Genomic DNA, 25,090 nt, shown 5'->3' on the forward strand with positions numbered 1-25,090 from the left:
TTTTAAGAAGTTTATGTTCTTTAAGATCAATTAAAATTTTAAGAATTGAAGATAATTCATGATTTCTGAGTGAATGTCTTAGAATGCATTAAGATTAAATCTTGACATGCGAAAAATCTACAAATATGCTATATACGAACTAAAGAAAGTTACGGTTCTTTTTAGAAGGAAGATTGTGTCCAACTGTAAGGCAAAAATACTGCTATGATAGACGTCTGGTATGTGGGAATGAAAATCATTTACATGTACAAAGCGTGTTTAAAACCCAAAAGACTAGCCATCTTTAAAAGTTAGTGTTGAGAATTTTACCCAGAGAAAATCACTGTTTGCCGAAATTCTCGAAAACTCGTGTTTTATTTACTGAACTGCTAAGTTAATAGTCTATGACATTTTTATGGTTAATCTTTTAGCACTACTGGTATAGAATAGGAATGGTAGTAGGAGCTTTTTTTATGTTTATTGATAATTCATAGCCAATAGTTTTTTTTCCTAGTAATCAACTCTGGTCAGTGATTTTAAGCTTGTCACAATGTGTATGAAATATATGCGAACGGGGAGAGGAACATTATGTGCTTTTCACAATTCAATGCCTGTATATTTTGTTCCCAAAACCTTTTTAAAAATAAGTTTTATCTGCAGACAGTACATTGGAACCTGATATCACTAGCAAACACTTGTTAAATTTCACATGAATGACTTTATTTTGTGTACAATGCTTTCAAAACTCATAAAAAAAACAACAACAAAAACAACAAGAACAACACTGAAATAAAAAAGAAATTGAATAAAAATTCCTTTGGTTTTCAACGCGAACTCGGTAACCACTGCACCAATGTGAAAGTATGACAAATATAATTATACATAATAAATTTCAGTTATGGCAGCGTGACGAAAATCGTTTCCCATTGAAAATATTGTATATTTTTTTCTTCGTAGAAAATGTATTTAGCACTAAATTCTTATTATCAGACGCTCATTTACATTTTTGTTCAACGTTCGAAGCAGTAAGCGAAACGCTTTTGTCAACCGTAAACAGCAAGCGTCCACTGACGTCTTACTGATTAATTACTATGAGCATTGTGTACTGGAAGAAACCCGAACAACACCGATTCCAAAAAAGTACCACGAACTTTCAGATCGATAGTTATTCTGTACACAGTTTTATTCATTTTCTTTTCCACACGTTTAACCGTAATGCGACGCTGTCGGCGTCGCTTCGCGGCGCCGGTAACGCTGCTATAAATAAATACTAAAACATTGGTAAACCAGCAAGGTGCGAGTTAGCTGTGTTCTTCCGTAATTTTTAGTTGGGTTTAACGTCATACCGATACAATTATAAGTCGTATGACGACTTTCTACCTTATTATGGTAGAGGAGGACCAAAGGTGTCCTTACTAGCATTAGTTCTGACACAAGCGGGTAACTGGGTAGAACTACCGACATGATTGGCTTCCTCACGTGCAAAAATTCTACACTTCAAGCGAGGTTTCGAACCCATAACGATAAGGGGCAAGTATTGATTAAGAGAGGTTGTTTGTTATATTTTATTTCAGTATTAATTTTTCGGCTCCTCTGTAAAAGAATGCATGAGGCACCATATATGCGCCTTGTATAATTCAGGCTTAGACGCATAATATTGTTGGTATACGAGACACACATACTTAAAACATGTTTTATTTTGTTCCATATTTTCACTCTAGATAAAGACGAGTGTATAGAGAAAAGTGTTACGTGCAAATTCGGAGACTGCATCAATACGGTTGGCAGCTGGGAATGTGATTGTGATGAATGGTCAGAATTTAAGCGAATTAACGACACTTTTGGTGAATGTAAAGGTAAGCAAGTTTTGACCTATTACATGCACATGATATTTTAATACACACATGTAATTAGTGGTAAACGTTAAAATGTTAACATAATATTCTATTAGATGTAATAAAATCTTAAACAGGATCGTTTAAGGCATTAAATGCAATAAATAATAACCAATTCGATTAAATTGAGTTGAAAAATGGAAAGTCAAGAGGTCGCAAAACACGAAAATGTTGCAGGTTGCTTCTTGGCTGGTAGAGAAAATGCACGGTTACCGTCAGCGCCATCTAGCCCCGGGTTAAGCAGAACTAAACATTAACAAATGTTGCAAATACAAAAAAAATAATTAAGACACATCTGTATATGTGTTCAAATGGCGTTGTACATGTACATAGAAACATCAATGACACACACCGTGTTATTCTACGAAATGTGACGTATCACCTAGTAAATTAAAATAATTGGCTTATCCCAATTGAGTCTGCTTATGAAAGGCAATAGAAGTACAGCACCCAACACTCTTGTTTGTACCTGCTTTAGCGAAGCCAAAATTTTAGAGACTCAGTGATAAGTATATTATGTTCATAAGCTTGTTTGTTAACGTCGGATTGATTGTTGATTTCTTTAAACGGAATTTTTTCAGTATCAGAGCCAATGATCAATACTATGAGGCCATGGTTCGCAATAATGTCGTCATGTTCACCAAATTTTACATGGAATCAATTTTTGAGTTGATTATTTGTTTACTTCCGACAGAACTGCTTTTATGTTTAAGTCAAAGAACATACGGTTTATGCAATACGGTTCCTAAAATATATCATTAAAATTGAAAAAGGCGTGTTTGTTACCTAAATTCTAAACAACATTAATCTGGCAGAATACATTAGAAACAAGAGCTGTTACTAATGGTGACAAATGCCCCCGCAGCACCTTGACCTTTAACCTGATAACCTTGACCTTTGACCTGGTGTCCCCAAAGTCAGTAGGGGTCGTGTACTCAATAAGTACTATCAGCATATGAAGTTTGAAGGTCATGGGTGCAGTGGTTTGCGAGTAAAGTGCCTTCATGCAAAAAGTTAACATTGGTCCCTGTGACCTTGACCTTTAACCTGGTGACCCCAAAGGCAGTAGAAGTCGTGTACTCAATAAGTACTATCAGCATGTGAAGTTTAAAGGTCATGGGTGCAGTGGTTCGCGAGTAAAGTGCCTTCATGCAAAAAGTTAACATTGGCCCCTGTGACCTTGACCTTTGATCTGGTGACCCCAAAGTCAGTAGAAATCGTGTACTTAATAAGTACTATCAGCATGTGAAGTTTGAAGGTCCTGCGTGCAGTGGTTCGCGAGTAAAGTGCCTTCATGCAAAAGATTAACGTTGTGACGAACAAATGAACGGATGCAAAAAGTTAACATTGGCCCCTGTGAACTTGACCTTTGACCTGGTGACCCCAAAGTCAATAGGTGTCGTGTACTGAATAAGTACTATCAGCATGTGAAGATTGAAAGTACTGGGTGCAGTGGTTCGCGTGTAAAGTGCCTTCATGCAAAAAGTTAACGTTGTGACGAACAAATGAAAGGATGCAAAAAGTAAACATTGGCCCCTGTGACCTTGACCTTTGTCCTGGTGATCCCCCAAAGTCAATAGGGCTCGTGTACTGAATAAGTACTATCAGCATTTGAAGTTTGAAGGTCCTGGATGCAGTGGTTCGCAAGTAAAGTGCCTTCATGCAAAAAGTTAACGTTGTGACGAACGAACGGATGGACAGTTGAAAACTAATATGCCTCCCTTCGGGGGCATAAAAATGCCTGTAATATCTCAAATAAGACTATCCCTTGAATCCACATACAAATAAGTTATTCTTTACATCTTTAAATGCCTTCAAAAATTGTTTCGTTTCATTGTTTTATTAATTAGTTAATATTGCTGTTTTGCTTCATCCGACCAGAGATATCTCAAAATAGATATGACAGATTTGTAAACAATTATTTTCCTTCTGGATTTCCATACCAGCTTTAACATTTCTGTCTGCGCATAATCCATTTACTTAAAAATATGTACATAAATAAATATTGACAATTGTCTTTTTAAGATATAAATGAATGTGAAAACAATAGCAGTTACATATGCAAATTTGGCACATGTCATGACATAGCAGGAGGATGGAATTGCAGTTGCACAGCTGGCTATTATCCTCAGGAAATAGTGAAACATAAAATTTACACGTGTACAGGTGAGAAATAATTATAGGTTATTAGCTTTGTATCGGGAAATATGCACGAGTTCTTCAGCGGGAATATTGCGCGACTTTAGGAGCGCGACTTTAGGAGCGCAATATTCTTCCGCTGAAGAACGAGTGCATATTTCCCGATGCAAAGATAATAACCTTTTTATTACATACGCATTTACATGTATAAATATAATGCAAATATCATAAATTTGTCCAACAGTCTGAATAGAACTGACAATAATGAACCAAATAGAAAAAATAATGCAACAACACACACTGAATTACGTCACGCACCCGATATGAAATTCAGGCGTCAGTGTATGGAAAATTATTGACGTTTCCGGTACCAGTGTAACTTAACAGGGAATAGAAACGAGTATGTAATAATTTAGCATATTCTCTTTCAAAGTCACTTTTTGATCTCCTACTAGAATCTACATTTATTTACTTATTTGTTGTAGAAAGAACTTTTTTACTCTATTACGGTTAGAACGTCATTATTGCTCTATAGATTAGAGCTTAAGTGTCTATAATATCTATGGAAACGTTATTTTGACTATACATTTATATTTATATAATATGCACACTTACACACTATATTTTGTTTTTACTGTAGATATCGACGAATGTAAATCCGACCATATTTATATTTGTTCTAACGGCGGTTCCTGTGTTAATACTCCTGGTAAATGGAACTGTGAATGCCCTGCTGGATTTAAAGTGAATAGCTTAAATGAATCCTTTATTGAATGCAAAGGTAAGAACAAAGAAAACTGATTTCTTCTGTCCTTTTTATACGCCCGTTTGAAAAACGGGACGTATTATGGGAACGCCCCTGGCGGGCGGGCGGGCGGCGGCGTCCACAGACTTTGTCCGGAGCATATCTTCTACATGCATGAAGGGATTTTGATGAAACTTGGCACAGTTGTTCACCATTATGAGACGGAGTGTCATGCGCAAGAACCAGGTCCCTAGGTCTAAGGTCAAGGTCACACTTAAAGGTTAAAGGTCAGATTCAAGAATGACTTTGTCCGGAGCATATCTTCTACATGCATGGAGGGATTTTGATGAAACTTGGCACAGTTGTTCACCATCATGAGACGGAGTGTCATGCGGAAGAACCAGGTCCCTAGGTCTAAGGTCAAGGTCACACTTAGAGGTCAAAGGATACAAGAATGAAAACTTTGTCCGGAGCATTTCTTCTTTATGTGTAGAGGGATTTTGATATAACTTGTCACAAATGTTCACCACCATGAGGCGGAGTGTCAAGCGCAAGAATCAGGTCCCTAGGTCTAAGGTCAAGGTCACACTTAGAGGTCAAAGGATACAAGAATGAAAACTTTGTCCGGAGCATTCTTTCTTCATGCATAGAGGGATTTTGATATAACTTGTCACAAATGTTCACCACCATGAGGCGGAGTGTCATGCGCAAGGACCAGGTCCCTAGGTCTAAGGTCAAGGTCACACTTAGCGGTCAAAGGATACAAGAATGAAAACATTGTCCGGAGCATTTCTTCTTCATGCATAGAAGGATTTTGATATAACTTGGCACAAATGTTCACCACCACGAGTCGAAGTGTCATGCGCAAGAACCAGGTCCCTAGGTCTAAGGTCAAGGTCACACTTAGAGGCCAAAGGTCAGATACAAGAATGACTTTGTCCGAAGCATTTCTTCTTCATGCATGGAGGGATTTTGATGTAACTTGGCACAACTATACACCATCATGAGAGGAAGTGTCATGCACAGTTCCTTTCTTTAGAATTACTTCCTTTTGTTGTTACTATAAATAGCTTATATTGTAACTTCTTCATTACTAGTCGTAGGGAAAAATTGAGACCACTTTTCTGTAGTACAACATGCATGCTACATCCAATTTTGAGGTGTATTTTGACCAATCTCTACCTGGTAAAGATTTTTGTGTGGACACAATTTTTTTTCGGATTTTTTTTTTTTTTTTTTTTTTTTTAAGATTATCTTCCCTTAGTTGTTACTATAAATAACTTATATTGTAACTTTTTTATAATTGACCATAGGGAAAAACCAAGATCACTTTTCTATGGTACAACATAGATGTTACTTTCAAATTTTAGGTGTATTTTAAGGTCTCTCTACCTGGTAAGGAATTTTTTTTGTGGACTTAGGAAAACAAAAGACTTACAATGATTACTAAACAACCACAAAATTAAAATTCATTTGCAATACAGCAGCTAGAGTAAAGAAATTTGCTGTGACGGGCGTATATTGTGACATTCTGGCACTCTTGTTACTGTTTATTGAGATGATGAATTATATACTTCATGATACATTTTAGCCTATTTCAGCTAGTGTCCGCGAAGTTATACAGATCTTTCTAATATCCATCTGGCTTACGGAAGGTCGATTGTTCTACCCAGGTGCCCGCTTGTGATGAAATAATGCACGGAGGGGCACCTGGGGTCTTCCTCCACCATTAAAGCTGGAAAGTCGCCATATGACCTATCATGTGTCGGTGTGACGTTAAATTCAACAAAAAATCTTTCTAAACCTTAAGAAAAACAAGGATAAATATCCAACAACGTAGTCTCCCTAAACCTAAACCAAACATGCGGACGTGCACTTGATCGACACACACGCTCACATTAGGAAAAAAGAATAAACAGAGGAACACAGTGGGGCACCGGCTTGGAACGGTCTGTGGCAATACCACCACTAGGCAGCTTAAACCGGTTTATGGGCAACACCATGTTTAAAAGACACGGGACAGTGTAAATAAAAGTTATCCTCGCCAGGAGAATCCGAAACACACGCAAAGGCAACGGAAGGCATGTTAATATGTAACATAAAAATGCTCTAAGACTTGTAAGCTCAAACAAAAGGCAATAAATTAAGAATCAAACAAAATGCATGTACTAAATGCCTTTGCAGAAGTCAAAGAAATAGCGGAAACAACCTAAAGGGTCCGACGAAACAGGTCAGAGGAGAGAAATCAAACTAGCACAGTCCTGGTGGTACTTAAGAACTACCTCTCATACAGTCCCCCGCCTGTCTCGTTAGACACAATCAAAGACAAAAGTGTAGCGTCCAACTGTAAAAGAGCTGAACACCAAACATGCACTGTGTCTCAAAACCTGTTTTAATGAAACGTTTTATAACTGCACTAAATACAAGAAACAAAGTACCATGACCAAAAAACTTACGAAATTTCTAAACCACATCCTCATAATATTCGAGTCTTTGATATACCTTCTCGCAAAAGTCTAAATAACTAATACATTTTAAAACGAAACCTGAATTACAATTTTATCAAAATTAAGCAGAGTATTTACGTAAAAGATATTAACGGTAAGCTTGCTGAAGAAGCTAATTTGTAATATGTTGATGACGTATATTGAAACCTCAACGCGACTACACGCTCTTGCAAACCGAATTAATTTAGAAATATATATTCCGTAAGATGTTGCCTTGGGTACATCCCCATCCAAATGAGGGAAATTTACAATAATAAGATTTGTAATCAATAGATGTATAATATTGTCATAAATAGAGAGATTTAAATCTAGTAAAGAAGCAGTAGTATCCAAATTGTTAGTTTTAGTAGTAACCACCGATTAAATAAAGACGAATTATCCATATTAAAATATCCAGATAACATGATATATTATTAAATGCAGTAATAATATATGTATTCTTATCTGGAGAAAGGCCCAACATAAAATCTCTTTCATAACAGTATAAAACAAATCTGACACAAGGGGTGCATAATTTGCTCCCATGGGAATACCAGTTATTTGTCTGAAAACTGCATTCCTAAACCTAACGTAAATATTGATCGACGAAAGTCTTATTAAAGATATGTCTTGTTTGCAGAACAAATTTATTACGATTTGTTATTCCAGACATAGACGAGTGTGACGAAAAGAATGTTAAGTGCCAATTTGGAAACTGCAATAACACGGTTGGAAGTTGGGAATGTTTATGCGATGAGTGGTCGATGTATCAAAGGATTAACAACACTTTCGGTGTATGCGAAGGTATAAATTTTCTTAACAGACTAATACGATATAAACGGATCAGTTCTATGTACTGTAGGACTCTTATTTTCTTTTATGTGAAATATTAAACAAAGTATAACAACAAACAAAACTGTATACAGCTCCAGAAGAAATATAATGTAAATATGATTTATTGGATTCAAATAATTATTTCATTTGTTCTTGTAAAAACATCATGACGTCATGGTGGTGCGCGTGAAATTATGAGAGAGACATGAAAAAAACTTTCTTTGTTTTTATATAAGATTTTAAAAACTTCAGATATGAATATCCTGCTCGAGGATAACAGTTCCTATTTACACCTACAATAATTAGCTCCCTCCAGCGATTATCTGACCGACCTTCCAGAGTGTACGAATTCGTCACATGCAAACATGTACCTAACTAGATATCATACATATGAGTAGCTATAATACATATGTACATATTATAATGGTAGGTACTTCAACAACAACACGTATATAAACTTTGTCCGTAGAATTTAGCAAAGTTTCGGCCGACGCCTTGAGCAAAACATAATTCATACAAAATAAAGAAAAAACATGCCGTCAACGAGAGAAACATATAGCACAATACCAGTATGGATATCCATACATATCAGTCTGTGTGAAAATCTATCAATACGTAGTCTAACCGAATTTGTTCAGTTGCAAAATGATCTATATACAATTTGGCGCTAAGTGTATATTGGCAATGAATATGAGGTTTCCATGTGCACCGACGTATGAACACATCTGCGGATGTCTCTAAATTGTTTTTTTTTTTTTTTTTTTTTGTACTTTTAACATGTGTAAATGTTGAGTTCTGCTCAACCCGGGGCTAGAGAGCGTGGACGGTAGCTTGCATTTCCACTACCGTCCATGAACAGGCTCAATCAAACCGAGCCTGCAACATTTTCGTTTTTATTGTGTTGAGCGACCTGTGGAGTTTCCACTTTTTCTGTTTAGTACGTTAGATAGTTGAATAGTATATCTAAGTTCCAACACCTTTTGTCTATTTTATAATCGCTCTTTTCTTGGCCTAAGTCTTCATTTTTCTTTCATTTCTGTTAATCTACACGCAGAAACGCAACAAAATCATTATGTTACGACCAGACCTATCATAAGTTTCCCCTGAGTGCTTTGAATTCTACTGTGGTATGATTCGAAAACAATCATACGGAATATATTTAATATAATTATTTTAAGATATTGACGAATGTACACAAAAGCTTGTGTCTTGTAATGGTGGATCTTGTAAAAATGATATCGGCGGTTGGTATTGTGACTGTCCGGCAGGGTTCACAAATAAAACGAAAACAGGCGATGTAAAGCACATAAATTGTACAGGTATGTTGAATTTATACACGCATGCTCAGTACACTCTAGGCAGTAAATTCCTATTTCAATAAACATTTATAGCTACCTTTTAATTGTATAGTATGTTACTGCATTCCGATAATTGTTTTGTTTTTAAATGAATACTTTAAAATTTATTTATGTAAGCCATTAGTAAAGCAAATATGAAGAAAAAAATACATGATTTTCGTTGTCTGATGATTTGTAACCTTGAATTGATGAAATTGTAATTACTTGTTTCAGAACTGAAAATTTGATAGTAATGAAATTCAAATAATCATTTCCGATGTTTTAGATATAGACGAATGTGACATTGCCATGTCATGTTTAGACGCTTCTGGCTGTGTAAACACACATGGAAGCTGGAAATGTGTATGCAGCGAAGGTCTTAAGGAAACAGCTGTAAACAAGACTAGCAAAGTGTGTGCAGGTATGTAATGTGTCAAAGATATTACAGACATACAAAAGAAGCAATTTAATCATAATAGACTGTCAATTTTTTTGTGCAGCTATTGTAAAAATATAGTGCGTCTGAGAGACGTCTGGTTGTATAAATGGAATATAAATGTGTATGTTGAAAAAGTCTAAAGGAAACATATCTGATACATATACAAAGTAAATATGTAAGAGTAAAAAGTTTGTGTTTTATGAGGAAATAAATGTGTTTGTCGTTACAGGAGATTACCAGTACGTTGCCTCCGTTAATTTTACAATAACTGGGAAAGTCACAGACGTTGGTGAGCTACAAAAGGCCATTAAGAAAAAGGTATTAATATGATAAATGAAAATATTTGATAGGACTAAAACGCCTATCGTAGTAATTGACTATTTTAGACATGTCTGCGGTCACCAAATAACGGCATTTTGCTATTAATTGGCCAGTCTGCATTGTTATATTCATTCCTTTTTAAAATGTTGTTATACAAATGCACGTATGACTTTGCCACGAGAATTCCGTTTAGTTGATGAATCTTACAATTGAAAAAGAGACACCCGATGTATAACTCCAAGTTTAACGTTCAAAATACATGATACTGTTTTATTAACTGGAACTTTTAAGTTTAAATCATATATATATATTTTGTTCCGTGTTAGTGTCAGACATACACATGTATTAAAGTATTTCTTTATGTACTGCAGCATATGTTAGACAATGAAACAAATGTTTCTGTCCATTAAATTCAGATAGATAAAAGTATAAAAAATGATAAATTTCTTGGTAGACAACCAGTGCAGGATCAACACGTATAGTAAAACAGCTTGAATATCATTCCTAGAAAAATACACTTGTCAATTACAGTTTAGTGAGTCTACCACCTTCTCTTAATCTTAGAAATTCCGTCTCAATTTCCATTGTATTTATACACGTTATATGACATTTTTAACGGTAATAATACGACGAATAATACATAGTCTCGTGACAACTTGTTCTATAGCATCCTCGTATTGTATTCACATTTCTATTTAATTGACTATGACTGCTTTTACGGTTTCCAGGGATAAAAGCAGAAAGACTTTTAAACGATATCTCTTCATGAACCATTTGATGAATCTTAAACACACTGGTCTATAAGATTGTTGTTTTTTAACTTAACCTCTTAAAGAGCTGTAGATAGTGAAACGTTTAACGACGTCTTATCATAACCGCCAGATAGATCATCATCAAACTTGGTCTGTGGCATCCTTGTATGAACAAAAGTTTCTTCAGTTTGTTCTGCCTGACTTCTTTTAGAGGCCGCTACAACTAGAAGCAGAAAACTATACATTACTTCTTTTGCTTGACTGGGTTTTCATTAAACTGGGTCTGTAGCTTTTCTCAAGTTTGTTCTCAATATACAAAAAAAAGGTATTCAAATGTTTACCCCGGTTGATCGTGAACACTAAATATGCAAATCATTATCAAGCCGTTAATAATTTTATGTCATATGTAGGAAGAACATTCATGTATACTTAGTTCCAAAAGAAAGTGTGCACTTTTTAAGTTGAAACATTTCAAAAAAATCCCCGACGTTTTTGTTTTATTTTTTCATACACTAACTCTCAGGTATAACTCAAAATCTAAAATGCACACCAATTTGTTTACGAACTGATTTAAATTTTGGTACCAAACATTATAAGTTTTCATGAAAATAACCGAGAAAAAATAACAGAAAACTAAGTGCACACTTTCTTTTGGAATGAGTGTATGTTGATTTTGTATACGTAATGAAAACAGCTACAAATAACTTCTACAATATTTCAGATTCTCGATATGTACATGAGCACTTTCACAGACGATGATAGCATTTGGATAGAAATCATAAAAATTAACGGACTTCCTGGTTCTTCAAGGTAATGTACACTCTAACGAGCAAAGAGTTTTAGTTTGTCTTTTCGTTGTGTAGGATCTCCGTAGAACTTGCGTATTGTAATTTTAATTGTGTAAGACTGAGTGTTACTACTCTAAAACTGAGTGTTACTACTCTAATACTGTTAAAAGACAGACTTTTATCAGTAAGACAAACAAATTTTCTCAGTATAAATTATGTTTAATTTCATTTATGATTAATGAAAAAAAAAATGTTAAGTTACGTTAAAAACTTTGGAAATTCTAACTTGTTATATATGTGTTATTATTTGAACAGAAAGAAAAGGTCGATTATACACAGAGTCACTACCGATTATATTATTCATACCTTTGAACCAAAATCTCAAAAGGAATTGAATAACGTTGAAAAAGTGTATAGAGCTGAAAATTGTAATAACCGGACAGCAGTTTGTGAAGACCATATAGACGGATTACTGGTAGAGTTGTCTGGTGTGCAAACAAAGAATGCAAGTGCAATATGTGGCACAATAAAGAATTTGTGTGACAAGTCGATAACTACTTGTTCAAGTACAAACGGACAGCTACAGTGTAAATGTAAGCAAGGATACAAAAAAACACCTGGTGATGAAAATTCGTTACTTTGTACAGGTATGTAATTGAAATGCGCTTTGACTACAATTTTGTTTCATAAATAGTTTACTTCTTTTAATTTGCTCTATACGAATAATTGTATTAAAATTACTTTAAAATGGGAGGTAAGACACATATCAATGTTCTAGCTCTGTTAACGTAAGAATACGTCAAGGTGTTATTGTAGTTATTACCAATATATGTGGTTATTAGAGAAGTCCTCAACATATATATTTACAGAAGGGATCTGTTTTGTACAATATTGTAAATGGCTAAAATTAATGATTGAAACAATAGGAATTATTATAGGATTTGGATAGAGAAAACGGCAGTAAGTTAACAGTAAGTGATTTTATAGTTTTAGCTTATGAGTTGTAAACTAGAAAATAGAAGAGTCATTTTAAGAAAATTTATCTGGAAGCTACAAATAACAGCAAACTTTTAATTACGTCATGAATCATTAACCAAATTTTGTCTTTGATTTTCACGATTTGTCAAAATTAGTTTTATCTCACAATTCTTCATATGCATTGGGTTTGCAAAAATCTTAGTAATACATTTTAGTGTGTAACATAGCAAAAACTTTCGTAACAAAATTTGTGCAAGAAATTGTTCTGTTGAGCTCATTGAAGTCACATGATAATTTCTATTATTTTAGTCATTCTTTGGTAATGAGAACACCAAAATTCATTCCTAGCGCATAAGAATGGTTCCTGTCTAATTTGGGAAGACAAATATTAGTTTGACGGTGGATTTTTGTTTTATTAACAACTGAAAAATTTTTGTTATATGGCATTCACTTGGAATTCAAAATGTGATACTACTATAATACAAAACGTTTGTATCGTGTGCATGTACATTGAAAAAATATATGGTGTCATATCTTGAGAATACAATGCAAGTTTGCTCTGCTTTTTATCATGAATTTAACATATACACTGCACATACAGGTGTATTTACCTTTTCACATATACATTTAGATGATATAGTATTTGATGAAATTTAATTGCAATATAATTTGTATTCGTATTTTGTATTGTATTGAACAGATATAGATGAATGTGAGAACAAAATTCAGCCGCCGTGTCCAAATGGAACGACATGTCACAATACCAAAGGCTCATGGGATTGCTCGTGCCAAGAAGGACTAAAAGCGATAGAAACTACACTTAGTAAAAAAGAATGCCTAGGTATATGTCGTAGTATTTGTATTTTTACATTGTGATCCGCTCATAGGACATGTACGGATCAAAGCCGACATATAATGATTATTATGTGTCCGCCGCCGTTCCCTCTGCCATACGTTCCTACTACAGAATGATATAAATTTCTAATTACATTACCTGTGATCAAAGTTATCACATTTTAGATTGTCAACACGTTCGTGGCCATGTCTTGGTCAATCTGGTTGCGTCTGATCAAGAATATTTATGTCCTTAAAATGTAGAAAGACTTTAAAAATAGTCAATGTATATCCAGTAACGTCAGAATTATGGCCACTGATAAACGTATACTTTTAATGAAACTGTAATGTAACTTCAACAGATTGGGATACAGAATCTCAAACAGAATGATAATAACTAGAGTTAGTGTCATTTATTAGTGTAAATGTTGTTACGTTTCACATTGATTACATCTAATGGGTTGCAATCTATTAGCAATCTTCTAGACACTTATATACGCAATAATTCAAAACCATGTTGAATAGTGTATTTCATGTTATCTCACGGCATGTGGGTGCCAAAGTTGGGCTCTATCGAAGAAACATAATACTTAGTATCTGAGTTATATTTTTGTGCCTCCAATCAATCATATAACCATCCATACACTTTCTTAACGTACCAGTATTTCATAGTTGTGGCATTTTCTAATCAAGTTTGATTTTAATAACTGTCTTAGTATTGCTACTGCCCTCTGGAATCTCACAAAAAAAGTATGTTTTTCTGCGTAATAGTTCATCGCGTGCATTAAAATGGCTGTTATCATTCCGCCAAGTAAAAACTATACAGTACAAGGAACATTGGCTACTCACATGTTTAGTCACAATGCCTTTTTTGCAAACTTGCACGACCCTTCATACATAGTATATCTAGCGACAGGATATTATAATATAAAATATACTAATGATTTTTAAACAACGCCCTTATCAGCAAATTCATGTACGCTATACGAAAATGTGAGATTTCGTTTGAGAAGGATAACGCTCCTGTTTTATATATTTATTACAGAATTGTTACTTCTTACAAAAGCAGAAGCCCGCCCGCTTAGCTCAGTAGGTAAGAGCGTTGGTCTACGGATCGCGGGGTCGCGAGTTCGATCCTCGGGCGGGGCGTATGTTCTCCGTGACTATTTGATAAACGACATTGTGTCTGAAATCATTAGTCCTCCACCTCTGATAATTCATGTGAGGAAGTTGGCAGTTACTTGCGGAGAACAGGTTTGTACTGGTACAGAATCCAGGAACACTGGTTAGGTTAACTGCCCGCCGTTACATGACTGAAATACTGTTGAAAAACGGCGTTAAAACCAAAACGAAATACAGAAGCAGAATAGTGTTTTGATAAATAAATATTGGCTTTCTGCAAGGTAATTTCGCAAGTACTCGAAAACGGGGAATATATTCGAAACACGAAGCGTTCCCCTTGTTGTTTTAAAAGTATTGCGGTGACAATAAGCTCCTTTTTAAAATAAAGGCATCTGCAACATAATTAATGAAAAATAGATTATACTCATTTGTTTTGTGCAACCTATTGATTGAAAACGAAGCAATATCGGAATATAATATCATTATGCAAGTTTTATGTCTACAAGCCAAATGCTAAACCTTTAGTGGATTTACGAAGTATATCTTTTAATGTGAAATGGTATAAAAGTTAAATACCTTCATAACTGTGGTTTGTTCTCTGAAGAGTATTTCCCAAATTAAAAAAAAAACAACGTAAAATGTAAAATACACTACGTTAGGTTACAGACTGTAACTCTGTATATTATTGTTATTTGCTTTAAAAAGTCATTTCTTTTGCTGACGTAAATTTCGCTGAAGTTTGCCTTTCAACTTTCTAACACTTACCTTTTGACCTAATGAACCCAGCTGCTTTACACTGATTCTTATATTCTTATTCTCTTATCTTCCACTTTGCTGTGAGAGTGACAGTAAACAGTGTCAAGGTAATGGGAACCTCAACAGTATTCGGTCTGTTTGCACCCGATATATCTGAAAGTAATAACAGTCGAAAGTAATCAATGCCGACGCGTTGAAAGTGTTTTGTATAGACCAGTAGAAATGGAGACATTTTCTTGGTAAAATAAGAAACGTGTCTAACATTTGTCATACGTATTGTATATTTTGCATTGGTAAAAATGTGATGTATAATTTGCAAATTTGCAGATGCAATGATCGTACTATGAACGTTATAAGTGATAAATACAGAAAAAAAACGATGTTTTCACAACTAAAAATTTATTATCTAGCGAGATCTGAAAAACACACTGATAATATGATCTTGCTATTTCGTATTAGGTAAATATATTCCGTTAAATAGGGAAAGTAAAATATATTCCGAAATTTCATAGCACGAAAGACACCGAGTTTTGACTAATTCTAAATATTCTTGAAACAAAAGCCATATGCACATGTAGCTATCACATAACATTGCCTAGTATACCTAACATTCTGAATTCTGCCTACGAGTCAGTCACTTTGATATCCGAGTGTTGTGACATAGCATGAAGTTAGAAGATAAGATTTAAGAACAGACCGAATGAAATTTATATGAAAATAACTTTTCTTGATTTTTAAGAAAAGTATCGTATTCAAATTCCTGTCCTTAGACCATGGGTTTACCTAAAATTATTCTATGTATTAATTCAATGTTATTTTTGAATATCTTTTCTAATATTGTAGACCCATGTAGTCGTTCGAAATGCTATACGACATCAACATGTAAGCACTATGACAACGAAGATGGCTATATATGCGGGTAACTTGCCTTTTTGTTATCACTTGCGAATTTTAAGCAGATACATTATCCAATAATGAAAATAGCTAGTATAAACTCGCTTTTGATAGCATCATTCTTAAAATGCAATTATTGTGACCCGCCATAAACTTTCTGATAAGCCAATGCCGATCTTTTACATAAAACAACTTTTATAAATATATTAAGAAAGTTTTAGATTCTGCAAATGTATATTTATTGCAGTTGTCAAAAGGGTCGGAAAGGAAAGTACTGTAAAGAGATTGACCATGATTTCAAAGAATCAAGTAAGTATACTGAAAAGATGTGCACTCAGTACAATCTAGTTATTAAAGTATTTCCAAAGGAAAGACTCCATATAGTTGGCACATTGTTTTATCAGAAAATCTGAGTTTATATTTTGAGTACAAACAGACATTAAGAACTTTAAGAGCATTATTTTTAATGAGTTGCTTTTTCAAAGTCGTTCATCTATATTCTTTTTTATTATGTTTGTTTTTAAAATATTACTTTTTTATCCACGCAGAGCAACAGACAACTCTTACTGCTGTAGGTAGCAGTCTAGGTGGATTGGTTTTAATACTTATTACAGTAATCATCGGCGTCTCTAGGTAAGACTTGCTCAGTGAATTTATGTGGTACTTAAAGTTTTCCAAGAAGAGCGTAACTTTCGAAGATAAAAAAGGGAATATTGTTATTATATTTTACCTTGTTTTTCAAGAGAACCAAGTAGAGCGTAAATTTCGAAGGTAAGAGAATCTTTTGATATCAATGTTATCAGGTCGAGGTTGATATAGCCTGGAAGGAGTGAGCTCTACACATATCTGCCGTGCGTGATAACATTGATATCAAAAGAAAATTGCTTGTTATTCACTTTATCATGAAACTCACATAACCTGTCTAGAACAACATACGAATTGACTTCTGGAGCGAACAATGAATAAATTAATTAATGTTTTACGGATTTGAAAATTCATCCGCTCCAAAAACATCTGAACATTAAACTGAGACAATATTTATTGACTTTCTGATATTCTTAAAAATTCTTACAATAAGATAAACGCTCACCTGCGTAAAAATCCAAATGCATCCTCTTGAATAAATCAGAACATGCTTTATTTCCACATGTTTAAAAATTTGACTCGGACAAAAAAAGTCTCAAGTGCTGAAAATTTCACTTCCAGTTTCAGACTTAGACAGAGAGACTCTAAATTTGAATCTCTATAGTTACACTGTTCCAAGAATAATAACTAACACAAACACGTTTGCTTCTATTTAACAAAAATTAGATGCCTAAATTAAGCATAAATCAATAGTAAGTATAGTGTCAAGAGAATTATAAACCTTCCCTATGATTGATCCATGTAAATATTATGATGCCACGATGAACGTCATTGAGTACTATTGTCTGTGCGACGAAATTGAAAACAGGCATAGTAAAGTAATTACTAGACTAAGTTTAGAGTAGAAAAATGGCATGTAACATTAAAACTGGACTATAATAACTGTAATAAAGTTCAATTTGGAAGTGAATTGATGTAAACACTAGTCCATCTATATGGGAGGAGCTTAAGGTTGATATCAGGTCAATGATCTGATATTAAAAAAATATCAGGCAAGTGATATCAGGCAAAATAGTTGCGTGATAAAAAGGAATCTCGTTGAACTTTTCACGATACTTTTACATTTGTTTTCACCTTGTATTTAAAGTTTAACATAAGAGCAGAACTTTCGAATGTATTCAGAATCTGATTATACCTTTTAGTGAGGATTAAGCATATACAATATTTTCCTATCGTCAAAAACAAATATATTGTGATTTTACAGATGGCGAGCCGGGAAGATAAAAGAAGCCGAAAAGGTCTCCATGAAGCATATGGACACAAATGGTTTAAAAGATTTTGACAATTCGTATCTTGCTAATCAGTACATGAAGGATATGGATGACGGAAGATCTTTCTATAGTCAAAGGTAGATTTCAATATCATTAAACCCACAGGGTGCCTACGCAAGTTGGACGTTCATCTTTCAAAACTGATATGTTTAAAGTCGGTTTCAAAAACGCTTTTCCTGAAAAGGTTGCATACCTAATAATAAGGTTATATGTACAAAACAAATAGAATTTCATTCAATATACACTTTTATAAATACTAAATTATTTTATATCACCTGTTGACTTAAACAGCAATTTAAACCGTTTTCCAATAACATTGTGTTTAATGAATATGCATGTAACCATTAATGGAAAGGTCATTTAGAAGCACCTGTTTAATTATATCGTATTCTCTGTTTTAATTTTCTGAAACAAGTGTGTTATAATTTATGCATTTTTCCATGTAAATAAACACATTTTCAAGTAATGGGCAAATGTTTCATAACCGTATGCGAGTTCTCGTGCAAAATGTCCATTTACTTTTGAGTATTATCTATCGATAAACCTGCGAAGAGCTTAGTCAGGTAATGTTTACTATAGTTTGTTTGTTGTCTCTTTATCAAATTCAACGATATGATTCTATATACACAATATAGTTAGTTTTAAAAGAAACACACATTTGTTTGACTGAAAATTATCGGTATGAATTAAATATTGTAGGCTATAATAAATTTGATAGTACGAGGGCATATACAGATGTTCGAATAAGAAATACATTATTGCATACAACTGAATTAATAACACTGAAAACATCGGACCTTTTTGTGTCTTTAGTACATAACAAATTAGACATGGTCACATCGGACTCATGAAAACAAGACGTAGTGTATGTATTGTAATGTACTTAATGTGACTTTCACAATCAAGTGAAATGGATTTACGTTTTGTTATTGTAAGCACTGTAACGATCAGACAAGAATGCATTGTCGCAAACACGACTTTAATATATCTTACACGTGAAACAATACTGAAACGTGAATAGTTATGATAGCAACATATCAAAGTATTCTAGAATCACTTATCATTTCAGGCTGTCAAACATATCTCTGCCACGCGAACAACAAAATGGTGGAAACCGCAATGGTTACCTCACTGATTCCTTCAATGCCAAACTATCAAGGCCTAACTTCCACGGCTCTATGCCAAACCTTGCGAATGATGATGCAAATTTTAATCGCTATGACAACCGACGATACTCGGTCGAAGAGCCAAGAAGAGTTTCAAGCTACAATCAAGGCTTCGACTCAAATTACGATATGGACTGGAGAGCTCCGAGGAACAATGTGAATGGTCGAAGATCTCCTCCACCTGATTACGGAAGGCCAAGGTCACCGAGGCCGGACTATGGTCGAAGAGAAATACTTAACAGATCAAAGGACAGTGGAGTGGTAAGAATATGACTAACAGTGTAATTGATCACCATACGTGCTCATGTTTCTGTCATATATTCCTGTCTCAAATGGAATGTATAAATTATTCTAAAGATGACGTCTCGGTCCAATGTTTACAAAATATATTTACCGAGACGTTTTAAATTAATTACCAGTGGTGTTTATTTACGTACATTTTGAAAAGTTCCAAACATATGGTCATTTTTTAGCATGGCTAATTTCAGATAATCGTGCTGTAAAAAGCATAAACACAACTTTCAAATGTAAAAAAATGAAGAAAAGTTTCTACAGCCACGTTTTAGAAATAGCTGTGACATTTGTACAGTTCTCGCACATGCATTACGACGACTGCGAATTTATACTGTTATACATGATAAAACTGATGCAATAATATTAATTTTATTTTCTATAATATTCAAAACATTAGGTGTAACATTTTAATTCGTTGTATTCAATAGTTGGCTCTTAAAGTAACTGGACATTTAAACTGTTTGATATATTATCTTAATATTCAAAATATACAGATGTTCAAATTTGTTTCTATGCTGTTTTGTGTGTCTATTCTTATATTATAACATTTGTACATGTTTAATTTTGCTTGATTTAATATCACTGGCATCCCCTATTGGATGTACGCAAGTAATGAGTATAATAGTATAGGCTGAGCACTACTAAATCCGGCTGTTCTTTATTTTATATAAAATCCACTCACTTTAAAACGGTTTTCCGACATTTTCTAGCATATTAGATTTCCAGAGACTTATATTCCCATAAAGAACTGTCTCGCTACTTTAGAAAAACAAAAAGAAAAGTGGTTGTTAACTTTTATATCAGAAAATTACAGTTCGTTAAATACAACCAGCTGAATTTATTCCTTTTCGCTTCTTTCATTTTCTATTTTCAAAACATTAGATTCTTCTTACGCCGCCATTTGTACATAGCATGCGATAGGAACATGCCGATTTCGATAGAATGCTAAGTGATACATACTGAAACGCGTTGGGGTAAAAGAAAACACGATGCGCGAGGAAAGGGAGAAAGATTAGCACTATTTATATATGGACTACTTGTGACTGGACCTGCGGAGGCTTACATTTAATTTGGTAGTGGTCTGCCTGTAAGAAAAAAAAATCTTTGATTTTTTCCAGATTTAGCATCCATTCTCAAGGTACACCTATTTCACAATGATAGATATCTGCCTAGTTTCGTTGCAAAATATTGAGAAAATCGGACGAAATCAGCATTTATTACAGGTTACCCCCTCAGACCTCCCCAAATTCTTAAAATACCCAACATTTAGCCCTGTGCAAGCAATATTTCAAATTTATTACATTGTTCATGTTATTTTGATTCTAGATCCATTTAATCGTTAAGATTATAGGTGGTTTCAATCAGAAACATGCTAATTTCAATAACATTATAGGGAAATGGTTATACAGGCGGAAGTAACGAATACCGACGATCGGATAAGGGGAGGGAAAGCTACTATGACAACAGATGGAGTACAAACTTCTAGATACACACAACATACATTTTAATACATATTTAAGAAACCAACACGATTACAGATGGTTACATTTCTATAGCGTCAAAACTAAATACATGACAATGCTGCTTTAAAGACAACCTGTGTATTATGTAGTGATGGCAGATGCAATATCTCAACAACAAAGTATTTTTCCAAAATTTCATGTAAATTATAAATAGAATTATTTTGAAACCGTAACGTCTGTTAGTATGAAGTCATTACCTTGAAGTAGATCAGTAGAAACAGTTTACAAAATATTTAAGTCTTATTCTCTATGCCTTATGTTTGTGTAAAGAATAGCGCCCTAAAAATATTAATGTCTTGCAACTGTATGGTAGTGCATGTTTGGCAGAGATCACCTTTTTGTAGATTTTCTACTTCTATTCATATATACATTGTTTTTGTATGCAGGTTACTTTTAGTACTGGCATAGTGACTACATTTGGCGACATAAAACCTTTACTGCGTTGGTGTTCCATAAAACCCAAAATCAAATAACAGGAGCTTCTTCTTATGAATTTTATATTTATTATTGGTCGTGGAATGACACACGTGAAATTGATACTATTTAGAAATGCACTTAATACATTCATAGTATAGTTGTTTATATGTCTCGTAAAACATTAATACACATATTTACATGCTGTGCAAAAACGGTATCGAATGTTCGATATAACTTTCTTTACGTCACCAATTGTTTAATTGTATGTGATACAGAAAGCATTCAATCTTCGTAAAAATTGTTTAGATGAAACATTTTTTTTTGAAAATGCATAAATAAACGGTGTTTGAATACATCTGTCTAGATGCCTTTGCTTGTTTTGTCACTTTTTATCAGACTACAACATGTAACATGTAGAAAAAACACACCGAAGACAAAATATCTCTATGCAAAAGCAGATTTTGTTCTTCTTCACTTGACAATTTTTTTTTTGTTTTGAAATTGAGTCTTTGTGGAAAATCAAACCTATACGAAAATAAACACAATATTATACTAGTGTTAAATATTTACAAGTTTACATGTTTAAATGGCAATATTTCAATTAACTTTTTTCCAAATTACGTCAATGTTTAATGGGCATTTGCGCACCGAACATTGGCTTCATATAAATATCCATAAATACAAAGTAGTTAAGCTCATTGCATTTGAGGCATTTGCTATTATCATGTTATTTTATTTTTTTAATAACGAGACTATTTTCGATTAGTGCAGTCAGGGCTATGTCTGCAATAATGTGGAAAATTCTCCAAACCCAAACATAGGTATATTTCACGATATTCGATTTTTACTCCTGCAAGTGCAAAATAGCTATACATTTCTTTTACCATTATGTTCTATGAAACAAATCGGATGCGAAAACGCATTTTATTCTACTTCTAACGGCATTATGAAAATAATATATAAGTGATGTCACTCAATAAAGATCTAAACAACCAAGCAGAGCTCCCTTTTAACAGAAAATAATTACTGTATTGAGTTCCCCAGTCTGCCTAATTGTAGCAGATTCTCTTCATTCGTAGATTGTACACATTCATTTGTATATGGACTCGGGCCATTTAAATGGAATAATTCAATCAGAGTTTGATGCATACAGCGTATATATACAGGATTTGTCTATCAAATTAAAATTTGAATTTGTAGACACTGTCTGTTTAGTTTACGCAAAGGAAAGGTTTACGAAACTTTATGAAATGTTGTATATATGGTATATCTTTGTACGTTACATACATTTTGTAGGCCATATACGTATAGACACATTACACATTATATGTAGTACTTATTTCAATTTTATAAGCGCATAATATCCAATGAAGTTACTGTTTTAAACAGACATTTCATTGTATAGTTCATTATCATTTTAACTGGAACAAAAATCAATCTTGATATCATTTCCACATCAGAAACACTTCAAGTGTACATAATACCATTGATTTTTATAATGTATGACACATAAGAGCTGACTTTTATGCAGTTACATCATCATTTTACTCAGACGCAATTAAAATATTTGTACTATTTTCCTTTTTTATTTCTAAGTGCTACTTACTTTTAATTGACTACTTTAATTTCTCACATTAATTAAATATCAAAATTAATAATGAATTATGAAGCGTTTATTATTCTATTGTTAAGGACCACAATGGAAATAAGAGTTTATTTTAACTCTTTTTTGTGTTATCCTTAACATATAATGTTTATTGACATGGCTATATTAATTCATACATGTTTGTTTATTGTTTGATTGTATGTTTTAATTATAAGTCGCCATGTAAATTGTACATTTTATGTTGAAATAAATCTATCTATCTATGTGCATAATGCTTTCTTTGAAGTATTCTTGAATATGTTTTGATCAAATGTAAGTTTGCGTTTTTTACATAGTGTCATATATTTCAAGGTAAACTAAGTGAAATGTTTGTATTTCAAGCATATCTAAATATTCAATTAAAGAACAATTTTAAGCCATCAAATTATATTTTTCCATTGACTTAAAGATTAACGAATTTGTCATGCATTTTTGAGGGTCTACAGACTAAATTCTGGCAAATTTTTCTTCTTTTACAATAAAATGTTCATATTTTGGTGCATTGAAAATCAAGTTGTTTAAAAAGTTATCATTGTAGAAAAGCTGCTGGTCATTTGTCCAATTTGTGCATTTATTTTCTGTCAAGTATACCCACTTCGCACTGAAGGTGATTACTTGTAGAAATCCGAATACTATTTCAAATATAAGACATTCTAATGTATTAAAATTCATTTTTTATTACACTTACTAGTAGTAACTAAATTATTATTAACTTGACTATACTTCAAAGGAGTACAAGAAATTATACTAAATTTTATATTGGGACGTTTTTTCTATGTTAATTTTCTCTGCTAACAGTACATTAAATATTTAGCTTCAAATATAAAATAGTGTTGTTTTGTTGTAATGTTTAGCACTATGAAATTTTACTTAATAATGACATCCGGCAATTACCTTTCAGGTATGTTGATTTATCTATTTTTGTTTTTGTTTTGATACTGATCATATATATGTATTCGTTGATTTTCATGTGTTTCTGATTCTGGAACCAATATCCAAATTATTTATATATTTACATCTACTAGTTTTTTCTGTCTAAAATTAAGAAAAATTGGTATTTTTGTCTTGCAATACAGTTACTGCTTCAAAAAAAATTGCTTTAAATTGCATGGAACTCGATGGTTTCTATCAAAGGGAATAGATAAACAAAGGACGGTGCATCAATTTATATTTCGAGTTGCTATTTTGCAGCGAAAGCACTTGAAAGAGACAGCACATGTAATAGTTTATAAATATATATATCATAATCACTTGTATTCAATTTCATTTCTTTGCCAGCTGAATTGCAACATACCGGAATGCAACTATTTTAAGGTAAATCAAATACATGCTAATGTACAAAATTATTATCAAATTGTAGTTTTTGATTTTTTAACTCACACGTAGTGATAAGCTGAGTTTTTTGATCGCCCTTCGTCCGTTGTCTGTCATCGTAATCCGTCCACAATTTCTTGTGAACACGAAAGACACCACATTTTGCAATCGATTTTAATCAAACTTTAACACGACTTGTATTGACATAATTGTCTCGGTTCTTTTTGAAAACTGGCCAAATTCCATCACGGGTTCTAGATTTAATTTGCTATTTTGCTTTTGTAGCCATATAGAGACTTCATTTACTTTTTGATTTCATACAAACTTGCAAAATATCTTTAACAACAATAGATCTTGAATCCCATGATGAATCCGTCAGATCCAACCACAGGTTCTCGAGTTATGTCCCTTGATTGACCCCTAAAAGAGCAAAAATTTGTTACTTTTTACCATGTGAACACGAAAGAATAGAAGTGACATTTTACATTCGATTTTTACCACACTTACACACAATAA

General features: G+C 33.4%; 2 protein-coding genes across 2 annotated transcripts in view; both read left to right on the forward strand.

Annotated features, from left to right (window-relative positions):
* LOC128554992 (fibrillin-1-like) overlaps positions 1–13,918 on the forward strand; it is a gene marked incomplete at its 5' end in the record, with an annotated part of 61,005 nt that extends 47,087 nt beyond the window's left edge. Inside the window, 9 exons of the mRNA XM_053536334.1 lie at positions 1,701–1,835; positions 4,654–4,794; positions 7,914–8,048; positions 9,702–9,836; positions 10,084–10,172; positions 11,649–11,737; positions 12,031–12,362; positions 13,394–13,534; positions 13,890–13,918. Coding sequence (XP_053392309.1) covers positions 1,701–1,835; positions 4,654–4,794; positions 7,914–8,048; positions 9,702–9,836; positions 10,084–10,172; positions 11,649–11,737; positions 12,031–12,362; positions 13,394–13,534; positions 13,890–13,918 — 1,226 coding nt within the window. The remainder of the gene's footprint in view (positions 1–1,700; positions 1,836–4,653; positions 4,795–7,913; positions 8,049–9,701; positions 9,837–10,083; positions 10,173–11,648; positions 11,738–12,030; positions 12,363–13,393; positions 13,535–13,889) is intronic.
* Positions 13,919–16,178: 2,260 nt separating this feature from the next.
* Positions 16,179–25,084, forward strand: LOC128554993 (uncharacterized). Its single transcript, XM_053536335.1, has 6 exons — positions 16,179–16,324; positions 16,547–16,608; positions 16,848–16,932; positions 18,149–18,292; positions 19,285–19,642; positions 21,069–25,084. Exons 1-6 carry the CDS (start codon positions 16,179–16,181, stop codon positions 21,159–21,161), a joined length of 888 nt encoding a protein of 295 aa, XP_053392310.1. The 3' UTR covers positions 21,162–25,084.
* The last annotated feature ends 6 nt before the right edge of the window (positions 25,085–25,090 follow it).

The sequence above is a fragment of the Mercenaria mercenaria genome, unplaced genomic scaffold, assembly GCF_021730395.1.
Source record: "Mercenaria mercenaria strain notata unplaced genomic scaffold, MADL_Memer_1 contig_926, whole genome shotgun sequence".
NCBI lineage: Eukaryota > Metazoa > Mollusca > Bivalvia > Venerida > Veneridae > Mercenaria > Mercenaria mercenaria.